This window comes from Nerophis lumbriciformis, linkage group LG01, assembly GCF_033978685.3.
Source record: "Nerophis lumbriciformis linkage group LG01, RoL_Nlum_v2.1, whole genome shotgun sequence".
Lineage (NCBI taxonomy): Eukaryota > Metazoa > Chordata > Actinopteri > Syngnathiformes > Syngnathidae > Nerophis > Nerophis lumbriciformis.
In genome coordinates, this window is record NC_084548.2 from 7,762,546 (window position 1) to 7,786,105 (window position 23,560).

General features: G+C 38.4%; 1 protein-coding gene across 3 annotated transcripts in view; it reads right to left on the minus strand.

Moving 5' to 3' along the window:
- Nucleotides 1-23,560, minus strand: part of mgll (monoglyceride lipase) — an 85,355-nt gene that overhangs the window by 60,257 nt on the left and 1,538 nt on the right. For all 3 annotated transcript variants that reach the window (XM_061974372.1, XM_061974379.1, XM_061974363.1), the window contains exon 2: nucleotides 17,335-17,476. In XM_061974372.1, coding sequence (XP_061830356.1) covers nucleotides 17,335-17,462 — 128 coding nt within the window. In that variant the 5' untranslated portion in view covers nucleotides 17,463-17,476. The remainder of the gene's footprint in view (nucleotides 1-17,334; nucleotides 17,477-23,560) is intronic.

Genomic DNA, 23,560 nt, shown 5'->3' on the forward strand with positions numbered 1-23,560 from the left:
ATTGACAACATATGAAAGCCACACCCCCTTTCCATCCACATATTTTACAATCAAGCGAAACACAACAAAAATGCAACAAACAGTGAAATTTGAACGCGAAGGGTAAAAAAAACCCCACCAACAATCTGATATATCACTAAGCTTTAGAACTTTGTTGTAAAAATCTCCTTCCGCGTCTGTCCCTGACTCCTACATTTTCAGGCTTGCTCTGGAAACACTCTGTGGAAACGCTCCCCACCCACACTGCTTGGTGCCTCATCTGAGCTGCTGTGACTTAGATTACTTTAGTAACTAATTAGATGACCATAGTAACTAGTATATCATGCAAAAGCCAGAATGTACATGAAAATAAAGAATGTTTTTTTCATTTTTTTAATTTATTTATTTCAGGCAATGACATAAAAAAGTACAAAGTTGACAACACACAATAATATAAATTAATATAGTGCAAAAGGTAATGTATAGTATGTAATGCATGATTGTCCAGTTTTGCCTGAAAGGGAGTGGGAATAAGATCATTTATTTAATCCCACCTCCAGTTCTCCATTCAGTGATTATTCACATGAGTTTCACTCTTACTTTGTTCAAGGATTATAATACAGATGTTGTATCTTAGTGGCATTACCACAGGTAACAATAATTATTACACTGTAACAATAATTTTTTTGTAAATTGTTGGATTTACAAAATTAACTATGAAGGATAAAACACTGAATATTGACAACATATGAACGTCACACCCCCTCTCCATCCACATATTTTACAATCAAGCGAAACGCAACAAAAATGCATTAAACTGTGAAATATGAACGCAAAGGGTAAAAAAAACCCACCTACCATCTGATTTTTGATTGATTGAGACTTTTATTAGTAGATTGCGCAGTACAGTACATATTCCGTACAATTGACCACTAAATGGTAACACCCCAATAAGTTTCTCAACTTGTTTAAGTCGGGGTCCACTTAAATATCTGATATATCACTAAGATTTAGAACTTTGTTGTAAAAATCTCCTTCCGCGTCTGTCCCTGACACCCGCATTTCAGGCAGACCGCTCTGGAAACACTCTGTGGAAACGCTTCCCACCCACACTGCTTGGTACCTCATCTGAGCTGTTGTGACTTAGATTACTATAGTAACTAATTAGATTACCATAGTAACTAATTATATGACCATAGTACATACTTGCCAACCCTCCCGAATTTTCCGGGAGACTCCCGAAATTCAGCGCCTCTCCCGAAAACCTCCCGGGACAAATATTCTCCCGAAAATATCCCGATTTTCAGCAGGAGCTGAAGGCCACGCCCCTCCAGCTTTATGCGGACCTGAGTGAGGACAGCCTTTTTTTTATGACGGGAGGACAACAGGGTGACAAGAACTAAATCATCCAGACTAGAGATAAATTGTATTATTATGTTTATCTTACCTAAAAATAAATATATATATATATATTTTTTTTTTTAAACTAAATACATTTTTAATATATTTTGCTAAAAACATCAAAATTAATTGTATTTTTATTTGTATTTTTTTCTGACTCCTTATTACATCCAGCCATAGAATTATACATTAAAATAGACATATTGGAAATAATTAATAATTAAATGATCATAATAATTTATTTAAAATGACCATATTTAATTATTACAATAATTGCTTGTTTATCAACAACTTTAGCATTTTATTCATCACATTTTGAAGCTCTCAGAAGCCAAGTTATGTTATATTCTTTAAGATTTATTTATGCAAATTTGAAGTGTCAATTATCTAAACACAGTTTTGTTTGCATATTTTCAGGATGTAAAGAGATATATATATATATATATATATATATATATATATATATATATATATATATATATATATATATATATATATATATATATATATATACATATATATATATATATATATATATATATATATATATATATATATATATATATATATATATATATATATATATATATATATATGTATATATATATACATATATATATATATATATATATATGTTTGAAAATACTTGACTTGGTGAATTCTAGCTGTCAATATACTCCTCCCCTCTTAACCACGCCCGCGCCCTCAACCACGCCCCCGTCCCACCCCCGACCACGCCCCCCACCCCCCCACCCCCCGAAATCGGAGGTCTCAAGGTTGGCAAGTATGCCATAGTAACTAGTATATCATGCAAAAGCCAGAATGTACATGCGGGGGGCGTGGCCTGCGGGCCTGCGAAGAAGCGGGGCGTGTCAGGACCGGCTTCGAGATTAGCGGCAGGTGCGTAGATGACACAGCTGTGAGTGTTTTTCTGATCACCTGCCGCTCTGTTAAAGGCAGCGGTCGGGAAGTAGATAGGTTGTTGTTGTTGTTGGGGATGGCAGTTGGTGACACACGTTCATGTGCTCGAGCGAGAGCAAAAACAAGACGGACGACACTCTGGGGAAAACCATTCATGTGCTCGAGCGAGAAGGAGAACACAGACACAACCCAATAGCTGAAAAGCAAGAAAAGGGACATTTATTGACAACCTTGTATCTCACTATGCATGCTGCTGTCATGTTGGTAACTGGTGCTCCAAAGAACCCTGAAGCAAGAAGCTTCCACAGTACATAAAAATAAAGAATGTGGGATATACAATATTGACTATGAAGGATAAAACACTGAATATTGACAACATATGAAAGTCACCCCCCCTCTCCATCCACATATTTTACAATCAAGCGAAACACAACAAAAATGCAACAAACACAGCGAAATATGAACGCGAAGGGTAAAAAAAAAAACACCTACCATCTAATATATGTGATATATCACTAAGTTTTGAACTTTGTTGTAAAAATCTCCTTCCGCATCTGTCCCTGACACCTACATTTTCAGACTTGCTCTGGAAACACTGTGGAAACGCTCCCCACCCACACTGCTTGGTGCCTCGTCTGAGCTGCTGTGACTTAGATGACCATAGTAACTAATTAGATGACCATAGTAACTAATTAGATGACCACAGTAACTAGTATATCATGCAAAAGCCAGAATGTACATGAAAATAAAGACTGTTGGGTTTACAATATTAACTATGAAGGATAAAACACTGAATATTGACAACATATGAACGTCACACCCCCTCTCCATCCACATATTTTACAATCAAGCGAAACGCAACAAAAATGCAACAAACAGTGAAATATGAACACGAAGGGTAAAAAAAAAAAAACACCTACAATCTGATATATCACTAAGATTTAGAACTTTGTTGTAAAAATCTCCTTCCGCGTCTGTCCCTGACACCCGCGTTTCAGGCTGACCGGTCTGGAAACACTCTGTGGAAACGCTCCCCACCCACACTGCTTGGTACCTCGTCTGAGCTGCCATAGTGTCATGTCTGTGTAATCATGTTTTGTTTTAGTCATGTTTAGTTATTGGACTCTTTAGTTTCTGGCTTTTCACTCCCTTGTCTTGTTTCCATGGTTACCCATTAGTTTCACCTGTTCCACGTTTGGACTCATTGTGCACTCTTGTTTGTCACCATAGCAACCCATTAGTTTTCACCTGTCACGTCACGCACCTGTTTCACGTTTTTGAGTCGCGCACCTGTTTTCGTTAATCATGTCTGTAGTATTTAAGTTCATTGTTTTCAGTTTGTCTTTCTGGCGACATCCCGCATGTATGCTTCTGCACACTCTCCACACACCCTTATGACCCTTGCTGCTCTTTTTTCATGCCGGTTTCTCGTCCAAGTAAGTTTTCTTTATTCATGCCATAGTTTGCAAGTTTTGTTTAATTGTTCATAGTTTTCTGCCTTTGTGCAAGTTTTGTGTTTATAGTCAAGTTTTGTACTTCCGCCCTTGTGCGCGCCTTTTGTTTGCTTCCTTTTTTTTGTAGTTATAGTGTTTAAATAAATCATGTACTCCCCTTCACGCACCTCGGGAGAACAAACCACGCCAAAGTCCAAGTCCTGACACATAGTAACTAATTGGATTACAATAGTAACTAGTATATCATGCAAAAGTGCAGATTCCAACCATTGAAATACTTTGTATAGTTCAAGACTTACGGTCATTTGAAAACATCACTTCACATCATAATGGCAGCTACACTTTCCATCTTTAAGATCTAAAAAAAAAAAAATGTGGGGAATCCTTGGGGGGCCAGATTGAAAAGCTTAACGGTCCCTTACCATTAATGTGTTCCATCTAGAAAGTTGATGCAACATTTTAATAGTACACATAGGGCTACACCCATAATAAAGGTGGTTGCACCTTCCACTCAGACCCCAAGGTAATAACGCTGGAGCTGAGGGTCCAATTTGATGGAAAATGCTTCTTCTTTCGGCGAGTATAACCTTTGGCGCTCAGCGAGGAATGTAATTACATGCTGGCTAAAGTGTCCCGTGGGATTCTGGGTATACTCGCAGTGTTGGTATCTCTCACACAGAGAGAGAAAAGAGACAAAGGATGAATAAGCAGGGTCCAAACAGAGATAATGCTCTCAGCCAATATTGACTCACCACAGTATTATTCATAAAAGTGTTTTCATCATGACGACATGCTTGCATGTTTGTGGCAGAGAGGGTCCTTACTCATATCAGGCATCCAAATCTACACCGCAAAGAGTTATTTTAGGCCTCCTGTGAATCAATGCTTTGCAGGGCGAGAGAGAAGAGTTTGCGTTCTCGTCTTATTGCTGGTCAGTCAGCAGTTAGATGGGGAAAATATCCATCCATCCATCTTCTTCCGCTTATCCGAGGTCGGGTTGCGGGGGCAGCAGCCTAAGCAGGGAAGTCTGGGCTTCCCTCTCCCCAGCCACTTTGTCCAGCTCGTCCCGGGGGATCCCGAGGCGTTCCCAGGCCAGCCGGGAGACATAGTCTTCCCAACGTGTCCTGGGTCTTCCCCGTGGCCTCCTACCGGTCCGACGTGCCCTAAACACCTCCCATTCAGGTGGCATCATGACCAGTACCCAAACCACCTCATCTGGCTCCTCTCGATGTGGAGGAGCAGTGGCTTTACTTTGAGTTCCTCCCGGATGGCAGAGCTTCTCACCCTATCTCTAAGGAAGAGCCCCGCCACCCGGCGGATGAAACTCATTTCGACCGCTTGTACCGTTGATCTTATCCTTTCGGTCATAACCCAAAGTTCATGACCATAGGTGAGGATGGGAACGTAGATCGAGCGGTAAATTGAGAGCTTTGCCTTCCGGCTCAGCTCCTTCTTCACCACAACGGATCGATGCAGCGTCCGCATTACTGAAGACGCCGCATCTCACGCCGCATCTCACGATCCACTCTTTCCTCATTCGTGAGCAAGACTCCCAGGTACTTGAACTCCTCCACTTGGGGCAGGGTCTCCTCCCCAACCCGGAGAACCATGGACTCGGACTTGGAGGTGCTGATTCTCATCCCAGTTGTTTGACACTCAACTGCGAACCGATCCAGTGAGAGCTGAAGATCCTGGCCAGATGAAGCCATCAGGACCACATCATCTCATACTCAGTGGCCTAGTGGTTAGAGTGTCCGCCCTGAGATCGGTAGGTTGTGGGTTCGAACCTCGGCCGAGTCATACCAAAGACTATAAAAAATGGGACCCATTGCCTCCCTGCTTGGCACTCAGCATCAAGGGTTGGAATTGGGGGTTAAATCACCAAAAATGATTCCCGGGCGCGGCACCGCTGCTGCCCACTGTTCCCTTCACCTCCCAGGGGGTGATCAAGGGGATGGGTCAAATGCAGAGGACAAATTTCACCACACCTAGTGTGTGTGTGACAATCATTGGTACTTTAACTTGGCGAAGTTGGTAGAGTGGCCGTGCCAGCAATCGGACTGTTGCTGGTTACTGGGGTTCAATCCCCACCTTCTACCATCCTAGTCACGGCCGTTGTGTCCTTGGGCAAGACACTTCACCCCTTGCTCCTGATGGCTGCTGGTTAGCGCCTTGCATGGCAGCTCCCGCCATCAGTGTGTGAATGTGTGTGTGAATGGGTGAATGTGGTAAGACTGTCAAAGCGCTTTGAGTACCTTGAAGGTAGAAAAGCGCTATACAAGTATAACCCATTTATCATTTATAACTTAATCTGCAAAAAGCAGAGACCTAATCCTGCAGCCACCAAACCAGATCCCCTCAACGCCTTGACTGCGCCTAGAAATTCTGTCCATAAAAGTTATGAACAGAATCGGTGACAAAGGGCAGCCTTGGCGGAGTCCAACCCTCACTGGAAACGTGTCCGACTTACTGTCGGCAATGCGGACCAAGCTCTGACACTGATCATACAGGGAGCGGACCGCCACAATCAGACAGTCCGTTACCCCATACTCTCTGAGCACTCTTCACAGGACTTCCCGAGGGACACGGTCGAATGCCTTCTCCAAGTCCACAAAGCACATGTAGACTGGTTGGGCAAACTCCCATGCACCCTCAAGGACCCTGCCGAGAGTATAGAGCTGGTCCACAGTTCCACGACTAGGACGAAAACCACACTGTTCCTCCTTTATCCGAGGTTCGACTATCCGGCATTTTCCCCATATCTATGGGGAAAATAACACAACTCATTTCCCAGTTAAAGCCATTCAATTTTGTTTGTATTTTTACTGCCTCGTTCTTGTCAGAGCGCTCACGGGTTAGGGGTTAGGGGTTAGGGTTCTTGTCAGAGTGCTCACATGTCGGGATAACAAATAATTTCCTGCCCCCCGACCTGCAGATTTAATAACAAGTGACTTTGCGTACTGTTTTATAGTCAAATACTCCATGCAAAATGATGCAAATATGTCAACGAGATATATAAAGTTAAAGTTACTTTAACTTTGGTCAAAAAATGATGGTCAAAAAAGCACTAGGTGTGGTGAAATTTGTCCTCTGCATTTGACCCATCACCCTTGTTCACCCCCTGGGAAGTGAGGGGAGCAGTGAGCAGCAGCGGTGGCCGCGCCCGGCAATCATTTTTGGTGATTTAACCCCCAATTCCAACCCTTGATGCTGAGTGCCAAGCAGGGAGGTAATGGGTCCTGTTTTTATAGTCTTTGGTATGACTCAGCCGGGGTTTGAACTCACAACCTACCGATCTCAGGGCAGAAACTCTAACCACTAGGCCACTGATAAGAAAAATACCATACAGTCCCAGTTTTTTTTCATAGTTTGGCCGGGGGTGCGACTTATACTCAGGAGCGACTTATGTGTGAAATTATTAACACATTACTGTAAAATATTAAATAATAATATTTAGCTCATTCACGTAAGAGACTAGACGTATAAGATTTCATGGGATTTAGCGATTAGGAGTGACAGATTGTCATCCATCAATCCATTTTATACCGCTTGTTACTCCCGGGGTCTCCTAGCCGCTCTGGCAAATCATATTTGACGTTTAATGTTAGCATGCTAGCATGCTAACATTAAAGTGCTACCTTTTTGAGCTAATTTTGCAACTCTTTTAACCTAAAGTCATAAACCTTGGTATGTGACAGCTATTAACTGTTAGTGTGCTAACGTTAGCATGTCAGCAAGCTAGCATGTTAGCAAGCTAACATTAAAGTGCTAACTTTTTATCTAACTTTACTTTGTTTTCTCTGATTACACAGACATACACCTGACAGTTATATAACTTAGTATGTGACACATGCTAACCGTTAGCATGCTAGCATGCTAACATCAGAAAGTGCTAGCTTTTTGAGCTAATTTTGCAACTCTTTTAACATAAAGTCATAAACCTTGGTATGTGACAGCTATTAACTGTTAGTGTGCTAACGTTAGCATTTTAGCAAGCTAACATTAAAGTGCTAACTTTTTAGCTAACTTTACTTTTTTTCTCTAATTACACAGCCATACACTTGACAGTCATATAACTTAGTATGTGACACATGGTAACCGTTAGCATGTTAACATTAAAAAGTGCTAGCTTTTTGAGCTAATTTTGCAACTCTTTTAACCTAAAGTCATAAACCTTGGTATGTGACAGCTATCAACTGTTAGTGTGCTAACGTTAGCATGTTAGCAAGCTAACAATAAAGTGCTAACTTTTTAGCTAACTTTACTTTTTGTTCTCTAATTACACAGCCATACACCTAACAGTCATATAACTTAGTATGTGACACATGCTAACCGGTAGCATGCTAACATTAAAAAGTGCTACCTTTTTGAGCTAATTTTGCAACTCTTTTAACCTAAAGTCATAAACCTTGGTATGTGACAGCTATCAACTGTTAGTGAGTTAACGTTAGCATGTTAGCAAGCTAATATTAAAGAGCTAACTTTTTAGCTAGCTTTACTTTTTTCTCTATCTACACAGCCATACACCTGACAGTCACATAACTTAGTATTTGACACATGCTAACATTAAAGTGCTAGCTTTTTGAGCTCATTTTGCAACTTTTTAACCTAAAGTCATAAACCTTGTTCTGTGACAGCTATCAACTGTTAGTGTGCTAACGTTAGCATGTTAGCAAGCTAACATTAAAGTACTAACTTTTTAGCTGACTACTTTGTTTTCTCTGATTACACAGCCATACACCTGACAGTCATATAACTGTTAGCATGTTTATGTTAGCATGCTAGCATGCTAACATTAAAGTGTTAGCTTTTTGAGCTAATTTTGCAACCGTTTAACCTCGAGTCATATAACCTTGGTATGTGACAGCTGTTAACTGTTAGTGTGCTAATGTTAGCATGCTAGCAAATTAACTTAAGCATGCTAACTTTTTCATCTAATTTTACACTTTTTTGCTCTATTTCCACAGCCATACACCTTACAGCCGTGTTACATGAAATGTGAGAGATGCTAACTGTTAGCCTGCCGTCGTTAGCACACATGCTAAATGTTAGCATTTTAATGTAAGCATGCTAACGTTTTAGGCTACCTCTGGAGCTCTTTTTGTACAGTTACTCCTAAAACTCACGGATTCCGACACCCGGCAACGTCGGCTTCCGGCCTGAGGTCCAGGGCACAGATAGATTTTTTAGTTAATATTGAAATTGCATTTTTAATATGTGTGAATAGGCAAAAAAAACAACTGTTTGCTGTCACACAGATCGTGGCCATTGAATTATTGTATTTTTTAATTACCCAGACATCCTGTCTGCTAATTAGTCACCACTGTGCTGACGTGGGTGAGATGTAGTAGGTGCAAAAAAAAAAAAAAAGAGGTTCTGCATATCGTCTGGACTCCAGGTGTTTTTGTGGGCCTTCACATTCTGCTATGTCTTCTGCACCGTCACACCTCGTGCAATTACATGCTCCCACAGAGTCAATGTGCGACATCTGTGTTTCTTTTCTTCCGCCACAGCCATATTGCAGAGCGTGTGCAAAGAGGCCGATTGCAGCGCATTTAGTGAGAGAGATTAGAAAGAAAAACCTATTAGGAGGGGGATGGGGGTGGTAAATCACGTGGTTCTCATGAGTGTGTTCAGGTGCACGAACACACTGCAGGATTATTTGCCGTTCAATCAACGTTGTGTTCTTTTAACGCTTTCCTCTCAGTGTCAAAACATTCGGGCGTTGTAAGCCCGATTTTAATGGGGTCAACAACACCCAGTACGAGATTCTTCCAGCAGCTGGTAAAATGAGATTTACATAATTATAATTATAGAGAGTTTGGCTTATAAGTGTTTTACTAGTCTGCCCAACACACTTCTACTGTTGTTATGGTGTGACATATTTACTAGACGATGGTGTAGTTCAGGGGTCCCCAAACTTTTTGACTCGGGGGCCGCATTGGGTTAAAACAATTTGGCCGGGGGCCGGGCTGTATATATATATATATATATATATATATATATATATATGTATATATATATATGTAATATATATATTACATATATATTACAATTAAAGAGTTGGACAATATCGGAATATCGGATATCAGCAAAAGGCCATTATCGGACATCACTAATATATATATATATATATATATATATATATATATATATATATATATATATATATATATATATATATATATATATATATATATATATATATATACATATATACAATTGCAAATGAGCCGTCGGCCCCCAGACAGAGCGACTCCAAAACCAACAAAGGATGTAACTGTCGAAAGAAACCTGATTGCCCTCTCAACGGGGGATGCTTACAAACATCAGTTGTCTACCAATCTAAGGTAATACGCAAGGACATTAACACATCCGACACATATGTAGGATTAACCGAGGGAGAATTCAAAACCAGATGGAACAATCACAAGGCTTCTTTCAGGAACAAAAACCTGCGAAATACCACAGAACTCAGCAAACACATTTGGGACCTCAAAGACAATAATGTTGAATATTCAATAACATGGCAAATTCTTGCATCCAGCACACCTTACAATAGTGGTAATAAAAGATGCAACCTATGCTTGAAAGAGAAACTGTTTATTATTTACCGTCCAGACCTGTCATCCCTCAACAAGCGCAGCGAAATTGTAACAGCATGCCGCCATAGACGGAAACACCTCCTAGGTAACACATGAGCCAATCACCACGCCCCTACGCCAGCCTGTACCCACCCACTCTGTGCCCTATATAAACCATGGTATGTGAATGCTCCCATTAAAATCTCCTGACGATTGAGGGTACCCCCCCTCATGAAACAGGCCTGTAGAGATTAAATAGTCTTGTGATTTTTTTCCCACACATACATATATATACATATATATATATATATATATATATATATATATATATATATATATATATATATATATATATATATATATATATTAGTGATGTCCGATAATGGCCTTTTGCTGATATCCGATATTCCGATATTGTCCAACTCTTTAATTACCGATACCGATATCAACCGATACGGATATATACAGTCGTGGAATTAACACATTATTATGCCTAATTTGGACAACCAGGTATGGTGAAGATAAGGTCGTTTAAAAAAAATAAATAAATAAATAAATAAGATAAATAAATTAAAAACATTTTCTTGAATATAAAAGAAAGTAAAACAATATAAAAACAGTTACATAGAAACTAGTAATTAATGAAAATGAGTCAAATTAACTGTTAAAGGTTAGTACTATTAGTGGACCAGCAGCACGCACAATCATGTGTGCTTACGGACTGTATCCCTTGCAGACTGTATTGATATATATTGATATATAATGTAGGAACCAGAATATTAACAGAAAGAAACAACCCTTTTGTGTGAATGAGTGTAAATGGGGGAGGGAGGTTTTTTGGGTTGGTGCACTAATTGTAAGTGTATCTTGTGTTTTTTATGTTGATTTAATAAAAAAAAACAAAAAAAAACGATGCCGATGATAAAAAAAACGATACCGATAATTTCAGATATTTCATTTTAAAGCATTTATCGGCTGATAATATCGATAAAATGCATAATAAAGAAGGAAAAAAACCACATATAAGTCGCACTGGAGTATAAGTCGCATTTTTTGGGGAAATTTATTTGATAAAACCCAACAGCAAGAATAGACATTTGAAAGGCAATTTAAAATAAATAAAGAATAGTGAACAACAGGCTGAATAAGTGTACGTTATATGAGGCATAAATAACCAACTGGTATGTTAACGTAACATATTATGGTAAGAGTCATTCAAATAACTATAACATATAGAACATGCTATACGTTTACCAAACAATCTGTCACTCCTAATCGCTAAATCCCATGAAATCTTATACGTCTAGTCTCTTACGTGAATGAGATAAATAATATTATTTCATATTTTACGCTAATGTGTTAATAATTTCACACATAAGTCGCTCCTGAGTATAAGTCGCACCCCCGGCCAAACTATGAAAAAAACTGCGACTTAACATTTTGGACAATTCCATGGGATGGCACTTCAAGTTCATATGGGAGTAAAGGCAGGTGGCCAAATACTTTTGGCAATATAGTGTAGGTTCCCGACTGGATAGGTATGACATCAAGATCATATTCACATGTCTGTTTATATACAGCTAATCCAAGTAGAAGGCTAAGTTGTGATGTTGGACTGGGGCCCCTAGGTGAAGATTGTTTTTTTTCTGTCATTTAAATATGTAAGTAATAAAAAAAACAACGTCATACAGCCATGAAAGTTTAGTAATAAGCTTGCTTGAATAAATGTAAGAATGTCTTAAGACGACTGACACACCCTATCCATTATGCAAACCGGTTTGTTCCACATTGATAGCAGCAAACGCAAACCCAGCATGGAACACTTTGGAACACATAACACGTGATGCATTCAAGCACTCTTGAATAAAGTTAGAAACAGAGGCGTCATTAGTTTTTAAAGACGGGAAGTCTTAACCCCCAGAAGATGCACTGACAATAATAAAAATGTGATTCGTATTATCCATGAAGTGAATCAGAGGATGCCTACTTTACACCCTGAGGTAAAGGAGAACTTGACACACTTAAAATCATATTTAAGTGAATAATAACAGGATTATATGAGTATTTGATTTCATATTCTGGCCACTTTATATTGAATTTGTTGGTACTTTTTGTAGAAAAAATGGCTTTTTAGTAGGGATGTCTGATAATAGCTTTTTGCCGATATCCCATATCCCGATATTGTCCAACTCTTAATTACCGATACCGATATCAACCGATACCGATATATACAGTCGTGGAATTAACACATTATTATGCCTAATTTGAACAACCAGGTATGGTGAAGATAAGGTCCTTTTTAAAAAAATTAATAAAATAAGATAAATAAATTAAAAACATTTTCTTGAATAAAAAAGAAAGTAAAACAATACAAAAACAGTTGCATAGAAACTAGTAATGAATGAAAATGAGTAAAATCAACTGTTAAAGGTTAGTACTATTAGTGGACCAGCAGCACGCACAATCATGTGTGCTTACGGACTGTATCCCTTGCAGACTGTATTGATATATATTGATATATAATGTAGGAACCACAATATTAATAACAGAAAGAAACAACCCTTTTGTGTGAATGAGTGTAAATGGGGGAGGGAGTTTTTTTTGGGTTGGTGCACTAATTGTAAGTGTATCTTGTGTTTTTTATGTTGATTTAATAAAAAATAAAAAATAAAAATAAAAACGATACCGATAATTTAAAAAAATGATACCAATCATTTCTGATATTACATTTTAAAGCATTTATCTGCCGAAATTATCGGACATCTCTACTTTTTAGCAAACAAACTAATTACTTAGGGGGGTTTATCTAGATCAGTTATTCTCAAACGGTGGTACAGGCTCCATCTAGCGGTGCGCCAAAGATTTGATTCATTATTTATATGTATCTATATTCAAACAGTGTTACTGTTCAAACTGTGTGTAATGGTACGATGGCCAAAAATATTCAATAGACTTGTTAAATAAAACCTCTGTCTTGTTTTAAATTAATACATAGGCCTACTACGCTACTGCATTGTAATGTTGGTCATTATGGCGGTAGTTGGAGAGCCAAGTGTTTTCTGAGGTGGTTCTTGGTAAAGAAAAACATTTTTATTTTTTAGATATGCTAATACAAGGGTGTCAAACTCATTTTAAACTCAGGGGCCGCATGGAGAAAAATGTGTGCACACGCGGGCTGGATTATTAAAATCATGGCATTAAATCTAAAAAATAAAAACAACTTCAGATTGTTTTCTTTGTCTTACTTTGGCCAAAAATATTACAATAAAAATATAGGGGGAAAAAACTACCGGCAGCGGTAAAGTTTAGATCCATGAAGGATAGAAGAAAGTGAATAAACGTTTATAACATATGCATAAAAATGTGTTTTCTTGTGTATTATTTTTTAAAATGAATTAACGTTTATGACAACCTTTTTTCCAAAACACAATATAGAATGTGAGATATAACAGGATCATGCATACATTTATCATTTGACTTTGAGTTTATTTTGGAACATGCACGCATACAACATGATACATCACAATTTCCAGTTTCTCTTTTCAACATGTTCGAAAAGGAGTAGGAAGAAGCAGAGCTTATTTAATCCTACCCCTTTTCTTTTACATAACAGTTGCTAAAACTGCAAGGTTGAACAAATTAACCTTTTAATAAGGACCCAAACAAGTTTTGCATTAAATATTGAACAAGCAAGGCTTATATAACGGACACGACGGAGAAAACAGTTTTCGTCATTATTGTTCAAATATTGTAACGTCTGTCGAGACGCTTTAAGGACATGAATTCCATCCATCACTTTACTGAGCAAAACTCTTTATTGTCGGCCATAAACACATCACCAAAACATTAGTAAAAAAATATATATCTAGCAAAATTGGTCATTTTCTGCAGTACAAACCAGACCAAAAGCAACTTTGTTATATCAACAGCAGCCGCTCGCTCTTTCTCACTAGCGCCAACACATGCACATATGGCACTTAGCCAGTGATGCGTTTACAGCCACACAAAAAGTCGGACAACTCCAACACCACACATAAAGTGTCATTCCAGGTCGTTACACTATGATTTATAGGGCTGTGAATCTTTGGGTGTCCCACGATTCGATTCAATATCGATTCTTGGGGTCACGATTAGATTCAAAATCGTTTTTTTTTTCAATTCAACACGATTCTCCATTCAAAAACTATTTTTTTCACGATTCAAAAAGATTCTCTATTCATTCAATACATAGGATTTCAGCAGGATCTACCCCAGTCTGCTGACATGCAAGGAGAGTAGTAGATTTTTGTAAAAAGCTTTTATAATTGTAAAGGACAATGTTTTATCAACTGATTGCAATAATGTACATTTGTTTTAACTATTAAATGAACCAAAAATATGACTTATTTTATCTTTGTGAAAATATTGGACACAGTGTGTTGTCAAGCTTATGAGATGCGATGCAAGTGTAAGCCACTGTGACACTATTGTTCTTTTTTTTTATAAATGTCTAATGATAATGTTAATGAGGGATTTTTAATCACTGCTATGTTGAAATTGTAACTAATATTGATACTGTTGTTGATAATATTCATTTTTGTTTCACTGCTTTTGGTTTGTTCTGTGTCGTGTTTGTGTCTCCCCTCAATTGCTCTGTTTATTGCAGTTCTGAGTGTTGCTGGGTCGGGTTTGGTTTTGGAATTGGATTGCATTGTTATGGTATTGCTTTGTATTGTTTTGTTGGATTGATTAATTAAAAACAATTAAAAATTTAAACAAAATTATTAAAAAAAAAAAAAAATCGATTTTTAAAAAATGAGAATCACAACGTGAGAATCGCGATTCGAATTCAAATCGATTTTTTCCCACACCCCTAATGATTTACCAATCAAATGTGTGCTTATTCTAGTGTCATTTATTAGGAATCTTCCATCCATCCATCCATTTTCTACCGCTTATTCCCTTCGGGGTCGCGGGGGGCGCTGGAGCCTATCTCAGCTATAATCGGGCAGAAGGCGGTGTACACCCTGGACAAGTCGCCACCTCGTCACAGGGCCAACACAGATAGACAGACAACACTCACATTCACACACTAGGGACTATTTAGTGTTGCCAGTCAACCTATCCCCAGGTGCATGTCTTTGGAGGTGGGAGGAAGCCGGAGTACCCGAAGGGAACCCACGCAGTCACGGGGAGGACATGCAAACTCCATACAGAAAGATCCCGAGCCTGGGATTGAACCCAGGACTACTCAGGACCTTCGTATTGTGAGGCAGATGTACTCACCCCTCTACCACCATGCTGCCTTATTAGGAATCTTAATTTATAAATATTAATCATGAAATTCTATTAGTATATTAAATAAATACTAATAAAAATATATTTTTTACAAACAGGAAGTTGCAGGAATGTACACATGATCCCCTGCTTACATCTCATTGTGCAACATGTGAATGTTTTAATGGGAACTAAATGCAATGTCTGAAGGGGGTACAAATTATTTCCAAAGCAGGACCTCCACCCAGACAAACAATACAAGTACACAGTTCATGAAAAACAATATTTGTTGTTATTGTCATTGTAAGTGGACCTAAACACTTATATTAGAAATGGAAATGACTCATTTGATTATAATAATAAGAGAATGTTGTTTGTCTATCTGTGTTGGCCCTGCGATGAGGTGGGGACTTGTCCAGGATGTACCCCGCCTTCCGCCCGAATGCAGCTGAGATAGGCTCCAGCACCTCGCGGTAGAAAATGGATGGATGGATGGAGATTGAACTAGTTATCAGGGCCGGCCCGTGGCAATGGCCGTATAGGCAAATGCTAAGGGCGCCGTCCATCAGGGGGCGCCACGCCAGTGCCACAAATGTTGGAGAAAAAAAAAAAGTTGGTACTATTATTTCTAAATACAAAAAATAATCCCTCGTTAATTAAAATGCAAAGTAAAGCCTATATAATAGAAATATTATGCACCCCCTCCCTTCCCGTATCATGACTCTTTTTGGACGTCACCACATCAAAAAATCAACACAAGATGTCAAAACGGCCAAAACTGTCAGGTGCCCAGGGAAGAAAAAAGAGAAAAGAAGAGGAGGAGAAACGAGAAAAAGACAGAGGTAGCAAGTAGGTAACGTTAGCCTACATGAAATTATTTGTCTGTTACAGAATGTGATAGTAACCTGGCTTTTTAGCATTAAGCTAATGTTACATGATTCGGCAATTGCTAATCAATAAATAGCTAGTTCTGTTTTAACGTCGGGTTAATTGTGGAAGGGGCTAAATTGTTATGGAAAATAATAATGTAACGTTAGGTAATTACAGTACTCCCACCTTACATTCCTCAGGGACATTTGTATTAGATCTTTTAAGCAGGTGTTTTTTGTTTACATTGTTATTGCCTTCTGGTTAGCTAATGTTTGCCCTGCAGGTAATAGTCACTTTTCCACCCCTTTATATATTAGGTATAGTTGTAAGCCTAGTTGTTAAAGTGCACATCATTAATGTTAATTAAGCAATATGTATGTAAAAAATATTGTATTTCATATATTCATTTTTTATTTTTTGCATTCATTTATTTATTCATATTTTTTTTTATCTTGTTAACTATTCTGATTGTTAATTTGCTTTCTTTAAGTAAAAAAAAAAGGTCAAAGACAAAGCTATTCGGTTTCTTGTGAGTATATACACTTCACTGCCGATGTGGGGGGGGGGCGCCACCTAAAATCTTGCCTAGGGCGCCAGATTGGTTAGGGCCGGGCCTGCTAGTTATAGTCAGGTTTGGGACAGGTGTGCTGCTGGTGTAGCCACAGTGTGCACGTCTGATGTTGCTCACATGGGCTCCACTGAATGATCAAGGAGTTTTTGCGTTTGCTCACACACGTGAAAAAATAGAGGGAACATTGCACGACCCACTCGTTCCAACGCGTAAGTGAAAGTAAAAGCATTGCATTTGCACAAGACGACATGAAAGCAAGGCTTCTGGCTCCTCCTCCTCCTCCTCCTCCTGGACTAACCTTGGCGGGCCGGTGGGCTCCCAGTAGCGGCAGAACAGGTGCTGTCCGTCGGCGTTGACGATGTGCTGCAGGTCGCTGTACGGAACTCCCTGCGGACTCCGCCGCGGAGAAGCTCCCAGCTCGGGCATGGAGGAAGAGGATCCTGCCAGAGAGAGCGGCCATAGTAAGACATCGCGGCCGTACAGGAAGCAGCCCAGGCCGGCGGCGAGCAGGCAGGACGCGGCGGTGGCGGCGTGCATGTTTTTTTTGTTTTTTTTGGCGAGAATAAAAGACTTGGTTGTGTTCACTTTAAATGGAACACTCGCCTTGATTCTAATCTCCCCACACACACACACACACACACACACACACACACACACAGTAATGTGACGTCACATGACCATATGTGCTCCCCCATCACATGACCGAGCAGTAAGCCGCGAAGAAAAAACGCTATTTTAATGCAAAAATCATTTAAAAGTCAAACAAAAATGTGCATTTATATGAGAAGTATTATGGCATTCATCGGCCATAACATTAGGTACACCTGCACGGATGAGCATGCCTTGCTGAAGGGCAGGTGTGCGCGTGTTGAGATCCAAATAGCAGGTCACGTGTTTGGGGGGGAAAAAATGGCATTATTTGGCTGTGCATATTTATTTTGCAAAAAATACAAAAAGAAAGATTTGGGGGTGGGGCTGACCAAAAATGCGTGCTGTACTCGTCGGCCACAATGTTAGGTACACATGCACAGCTGAGTATGCCTTGCTGAAGGGCAGGTGTTGAGATCCAAATAGCAGGTCACGTGTTTGGGGGGGAAAAAAATGGCATTACTTGGTTGTGCATGTTTATTTTTGCAAAACTACAGTAAGAAACAGCTCATACTTGCCAACCCTCCCGAATTTTCCGGGAGACTCCCGAAATTCAGCGCCTCTCCCGAAAACCTCCCGGGACAAATATTCTCCCGAAAATCTCCCGATTTTCAGCCGGACCTGAGTGAGGACAGCCTTTTTTCACGACGGGAGGACAACTGGGTGACAAGAAATAAATCATCCAGACTAGAAATAAATTGTATTATTATGTTTATCTTACCTACAAATAAATATATTTATTAATTTAAAAAAAAAAAAAAACTAAATACATTTTTACTATATTTTTCTAAAAACATCAAAATTAATTGTATTTTTATTTGTATTTTTTCTGACTCCTTATTACATCCGGGCATTAGAATTATACATTAAAATAAACATATTTGAAATAATTAATTTTAAATTATCATAATAATTCATTTAAAATGACCATATTTAATCATTAAAATAATTGCTTGTTTATCAACAACTTTAGCATTTTATTCATTACATTTTGAAGCTCTCAGAAGCCAAGTTATGTTATATTCCTTAATATTTATTTATGCAAGTTTGAAGTATTAATTATCTAAACACAGTTTTGTTTGCATATTTTCAGGATATATATATATATATATATATATATATATATATATATATATATATATATATATATATATATGTATATATATATATATATATATATGAAATACTTGACTTGGTGAATTCTAGCTGTCAATATACTCCTCCCCTCTTAACCACGCCCTCAACCACGCCCTGCCCCACCCCCGACCACGCCCCCACCTCCCGAAATCGGAGGTCTGAAGGTTGGCAAGTATGAAACAGCTGCACAGCAGATTTGGGGGTGACCAAAAATGTGGCCATAATGTTACACTGTAAAAAAAAAAAAATCCTATTTTTATGGTTAATTTACTCTAAATTTCTACTGTAATTTTTCTAAAAAAAATTTAAATAGTTTGTAAAACTGTATAATTGAAGACATTATCTGTAAATAAACAATCCGCCTGTTATTTTAAGTAATATGCCAGTAATGACAAACTATGTATATTTCTATTTTTTTACAGAAAAATATCAAATTAAGTATACATAGCATTTTCTGTTTTCTTAAATTACTTTCAAATTCATGTAAAATTACAGTAATTATCTTTCATTAAATATGTAGCTTGTTATATAAAAGTCTATGTCCATACTAACAATCTAGTACAGGGGTGTCAAACTCAAATACAGAGTGGGCCAAAATGTAAAACTGAACAAAGCCGCGGGCCAAGGTTGAACAAATTGACCTTTTAATAGGGACCCAAACAAGTTTTGCATTAAATATTGAACAAGCAAGGCTTATATAACTTTATAGTGACATGCAAAATCGAGTTTCAAATAATAATAATAATAATTAAAAAATATCAATGGCATATCAAATACAAATTAAATACAAATGGAATGCCTCTTTTCTATTTGCAGCCTTCTGAGGTAAATATCAACATTAACTTTGTCCACAGGCTAATACATTTGAAAATAAAATAACAATGAATAAAACAACCATTCAGGACTTTAAACTGCTCAGTTTGCAACACACTGATCTAATCTGATGTGCCCAAGCCAGATACCTGCCATCTTTTCTTGGATTCTAGTTCATTAACGTCGGGGCTCAGGCTTTGAGCTGAGGCAACCTTCATTATCGAACGAAGGTGTTCATCAGTCATTATATCTCGTCCACCCGGACCACAGTCTTGGGGGTGTGCCTTAAATGCACTGCCTTTAACGTACTCTACGAGCTATCGTCACGTCCGCTTTTCATCCAATCTAACATCGTTCAGACCCAGTCACAAGATATGTGCGGCTTCTGTACGCACACACGAGTGAATGCAACGCATACTTCATCAACAGCGATACAGGTTACACTGAGGGTATAAAAAACTTTAACACTGTTAGAAATATACCCCACACTGTGAATCCACAGCAAACAAGAATGACAAACACATTTCGGGAGAACATCCGCACCATAACACAACATAAACACAACAGAACAAATACCCAGAATCCTTTGCAGCACTAACTCTTCCGGGACGCTACAAAATGCACCCCCGCTACCACCAAACCTCCCCGCCCCCCACACACACACCTCGTAGCGTCCCGGAAGAGTTAGTGCTGCAAAGGGTTCTGGGTATTTGTTCTGTTGTGTTTATGTTGTGTTACGGTGCGGATGTTCTTCCGAAATGTGTTTGTCATTCTTGTTTGGTGTGGATTCACAGTGTGGCGTATATTTCTAACAGTGTTAAAGTTTTTTATTTGGCTACCCTCAGTGTAACCTGTATCGCTGTTGATGAAGTACTCGTTGGACTGGCTGTAAAGCAGACGTGACGACATCGGGAGGGGCGCTGAAGTTTGGAAGACTCCCGGGAGGGTTGGCAAGTATTAGAGTTAGCGGTGAATGCGGTGGCCCGCGGGCCAGAGTTTGACACCCATGCTGTAGAATAAAGGTATTTTTCTGCAGAACTGTTTGCATCGTCACTTTATTAAAGGTGGTTGATCTTAACAAATCAGAAAAAATCTGTAAAATAATGGTATTTTTCTGTGGAACTGCCAGCATTGTCACTTCAATAAAGGTGTTTGATCGTAATAATTTGGAAAAACTCTGTAGAATAAAGGTATTTTTCTGAAGAACTGTTTGCATCGTCACTTTATTAAAGGTGGTTGATCTTAATAATTTAGTAAAAATCTGTAAAATTACGATATTTTTCCGCAAAACGTTACATGAACATTTCTGTAAATATAATGTTTTTGATCATTATTTGGTTTACAGTGTTTTACTTTAGGGCAGCACGGTGGCAGAAGGGTTAGTGCATCTGCCTCACAATACGAAGGTCCTGAGTAGTCTTGGGTTCAATCCCGGGCTCGGGATCTTTCTGTGTGGAGTTTGCATGTTCTCCCCGTGACTGCGTGGGTTCCCTCCGGGTACTCCGGCTTCCTCCCACCTCCAAAGACATGCACCTGGGGATAGGTTGATTGGCAACACTAAATGGTCCCTAGTGTGTGAATGTGAGTGTGAATGTTGTCTGTCTATCTGTGTTGGCCCTGCGATGAGGTGGCGACTTGTCCAGGGTGTACCCCGCCTTCCGCCCGATTGTAGCTGAGATAGGCTCCAGCGCCCCCGCGACCCCGAAGGGAATAAGCGGTAGAAAATGGATGGATGGATGGTGTTTTACTTTAATTTTATGGTTTTCGTTTGGCAGCTATGAGTAGATGACCGTTTTTTTACAGAATTCTTTTTACAGTGTAGGTACACCTGCACAGCTGAGTATTTATTTTGCAAAAACTACAGTAAGAAACAGCTGCACAGTAGATTTGGGGGTGACCAAAAATGTTTGTGGCACTCGTCGGCCACAATATTAGGTACACCTGCACAGTTGAGTATGCCTTGCTGAAGGGCAGGTGTTGAGATCCAAATAGCAGGTCATGGGGGGGAAAATGACAACGTGCCTGGTATGTTAACGTAACATATTATGGTAAGAGTCATTCAAATAACTATAACATATAGAACATGCTATACGTTTACCAAACAATCTGTCACTCCTAATCGCTAAATCCCATGAAATCTTATACGTCTAGTCTCTTACCTGAATGAGATAAATAATATTATTTGATATTTTACGCTAATGTGTTAATCATTTCACACATAAGTCGCCCCTGAGTATAAGTCTCACCCCCGGCCCGGCCAAACTGTGAAAAAAAACTGCGACTTATAGTCCAAAAAATACGGTATATGTAATATTTACATATTATATATACAGTATATAATATATACCGATATATTATATTAGTCACAACTTAGATTTAGACAAACTTTATCGATCCACAAGGGAAATAATTCCACACAGCAGCTCAGTTACAAAGGATGAAAAGGATAATGCAGGTATTAAGTAGACTAAAAATGTACCATAGTAGCAATATAAAATATAAAATATATGTAATATGAACATATTGTATATACAGTATATAATATATACTGATATATTATATTAGTCAAAACTTAGACTTAGACAAACTTTATTGAGCCACAAGGGAAATTGTTCCACACAGTAGCTCAGTTACAAAGGATGGAAAGGATAATGCAGGTATTAAGTAGACTAAAAATGTACCATAGTAGCAATATAAAATATATGTAATATGTACATATTATATATACAGTATATAATATATACTGATATATTATATTAGTCAAAACTTAGACTTAGACAAACTTTATTGAGCCACAAGGGAAATAGTTCCACTCAGTAGCTCAGTTATAAAGGATGGAAAGGGTAAGGATGTAAAGGATAATGCAGGTATTAAGTAGGCCATGCGATGAGGTGGCGACTTGTCCATGGTGTACACCGCCTTCCGCCCGATTGTAGCTGAGATAGGCTCCAGCGACCCCACCGCGACCCCGAAGGGAATAAGCGGTAGAAAATGGATGGATGGATGGATGTACATATTATATATATACAGTATATAATATATACTGATATATTATATTAGTCAAAACTTAGACTTAGACAAACTTTATTGAGCCACAAGGGAAATTGTTCCACACAGTAGCTCAGTTACAAAGGATGGAAAGGGTAAGGATGGAAAGGATAATGCAGGTATTTAGACTAAAAATGTACCATAGTAGCAATATAAAATATATGTAATATGAACATATTATATATACAGTATATAGTATATACTGATATATTATACTAGTCACGACTTAGACTTAGACAAACTTTATTGATCCACAAGGGAAATAGTTCCACACAGTAGCTCAGTTACAAAAGGATGGAAATGATAATGCAGGTATTAAGTAGACTAAAAATGTACCATAGTAGCAATATAAAATATATGTAATATGTACATATTATATATACAGTATATAATATAAACTGATATATTATATTAGTCAAAACTTAGACTTAGACAAACTTTATTGAGCCACAAGGGAAATAGTTCCACACAGCAGTAAAGTTACAAAAGGATGGAAAGGAAATTGCAGGTATTAAGTAGACTAAAAATGTACCATAGTAGCAATATAAAACATATGTAATATGTACATATTATAGGCCCTGCGATGAGGTGGCGACTTGTCCAGGGTGTACCCCCCCCCCCCCCCCCACCCCCCCGCGACCACGAAGAGAATAAGCGGTAAAAAATGGATGGATGGATGGATGTACATATTATATATATACAGTATATAATATATACTGATATATTATATTAGTCATAACTTAGACTTAGACAAACTTTATTAATCCACAAGGGAAATAGTTCCACACAGTAGCTCAGTTACAAAAGGATGGAAAGGAAATTGCAGGTATTAAGTAGACTAAAAATGTACCATAGCAATATAAAATACATGTAATATG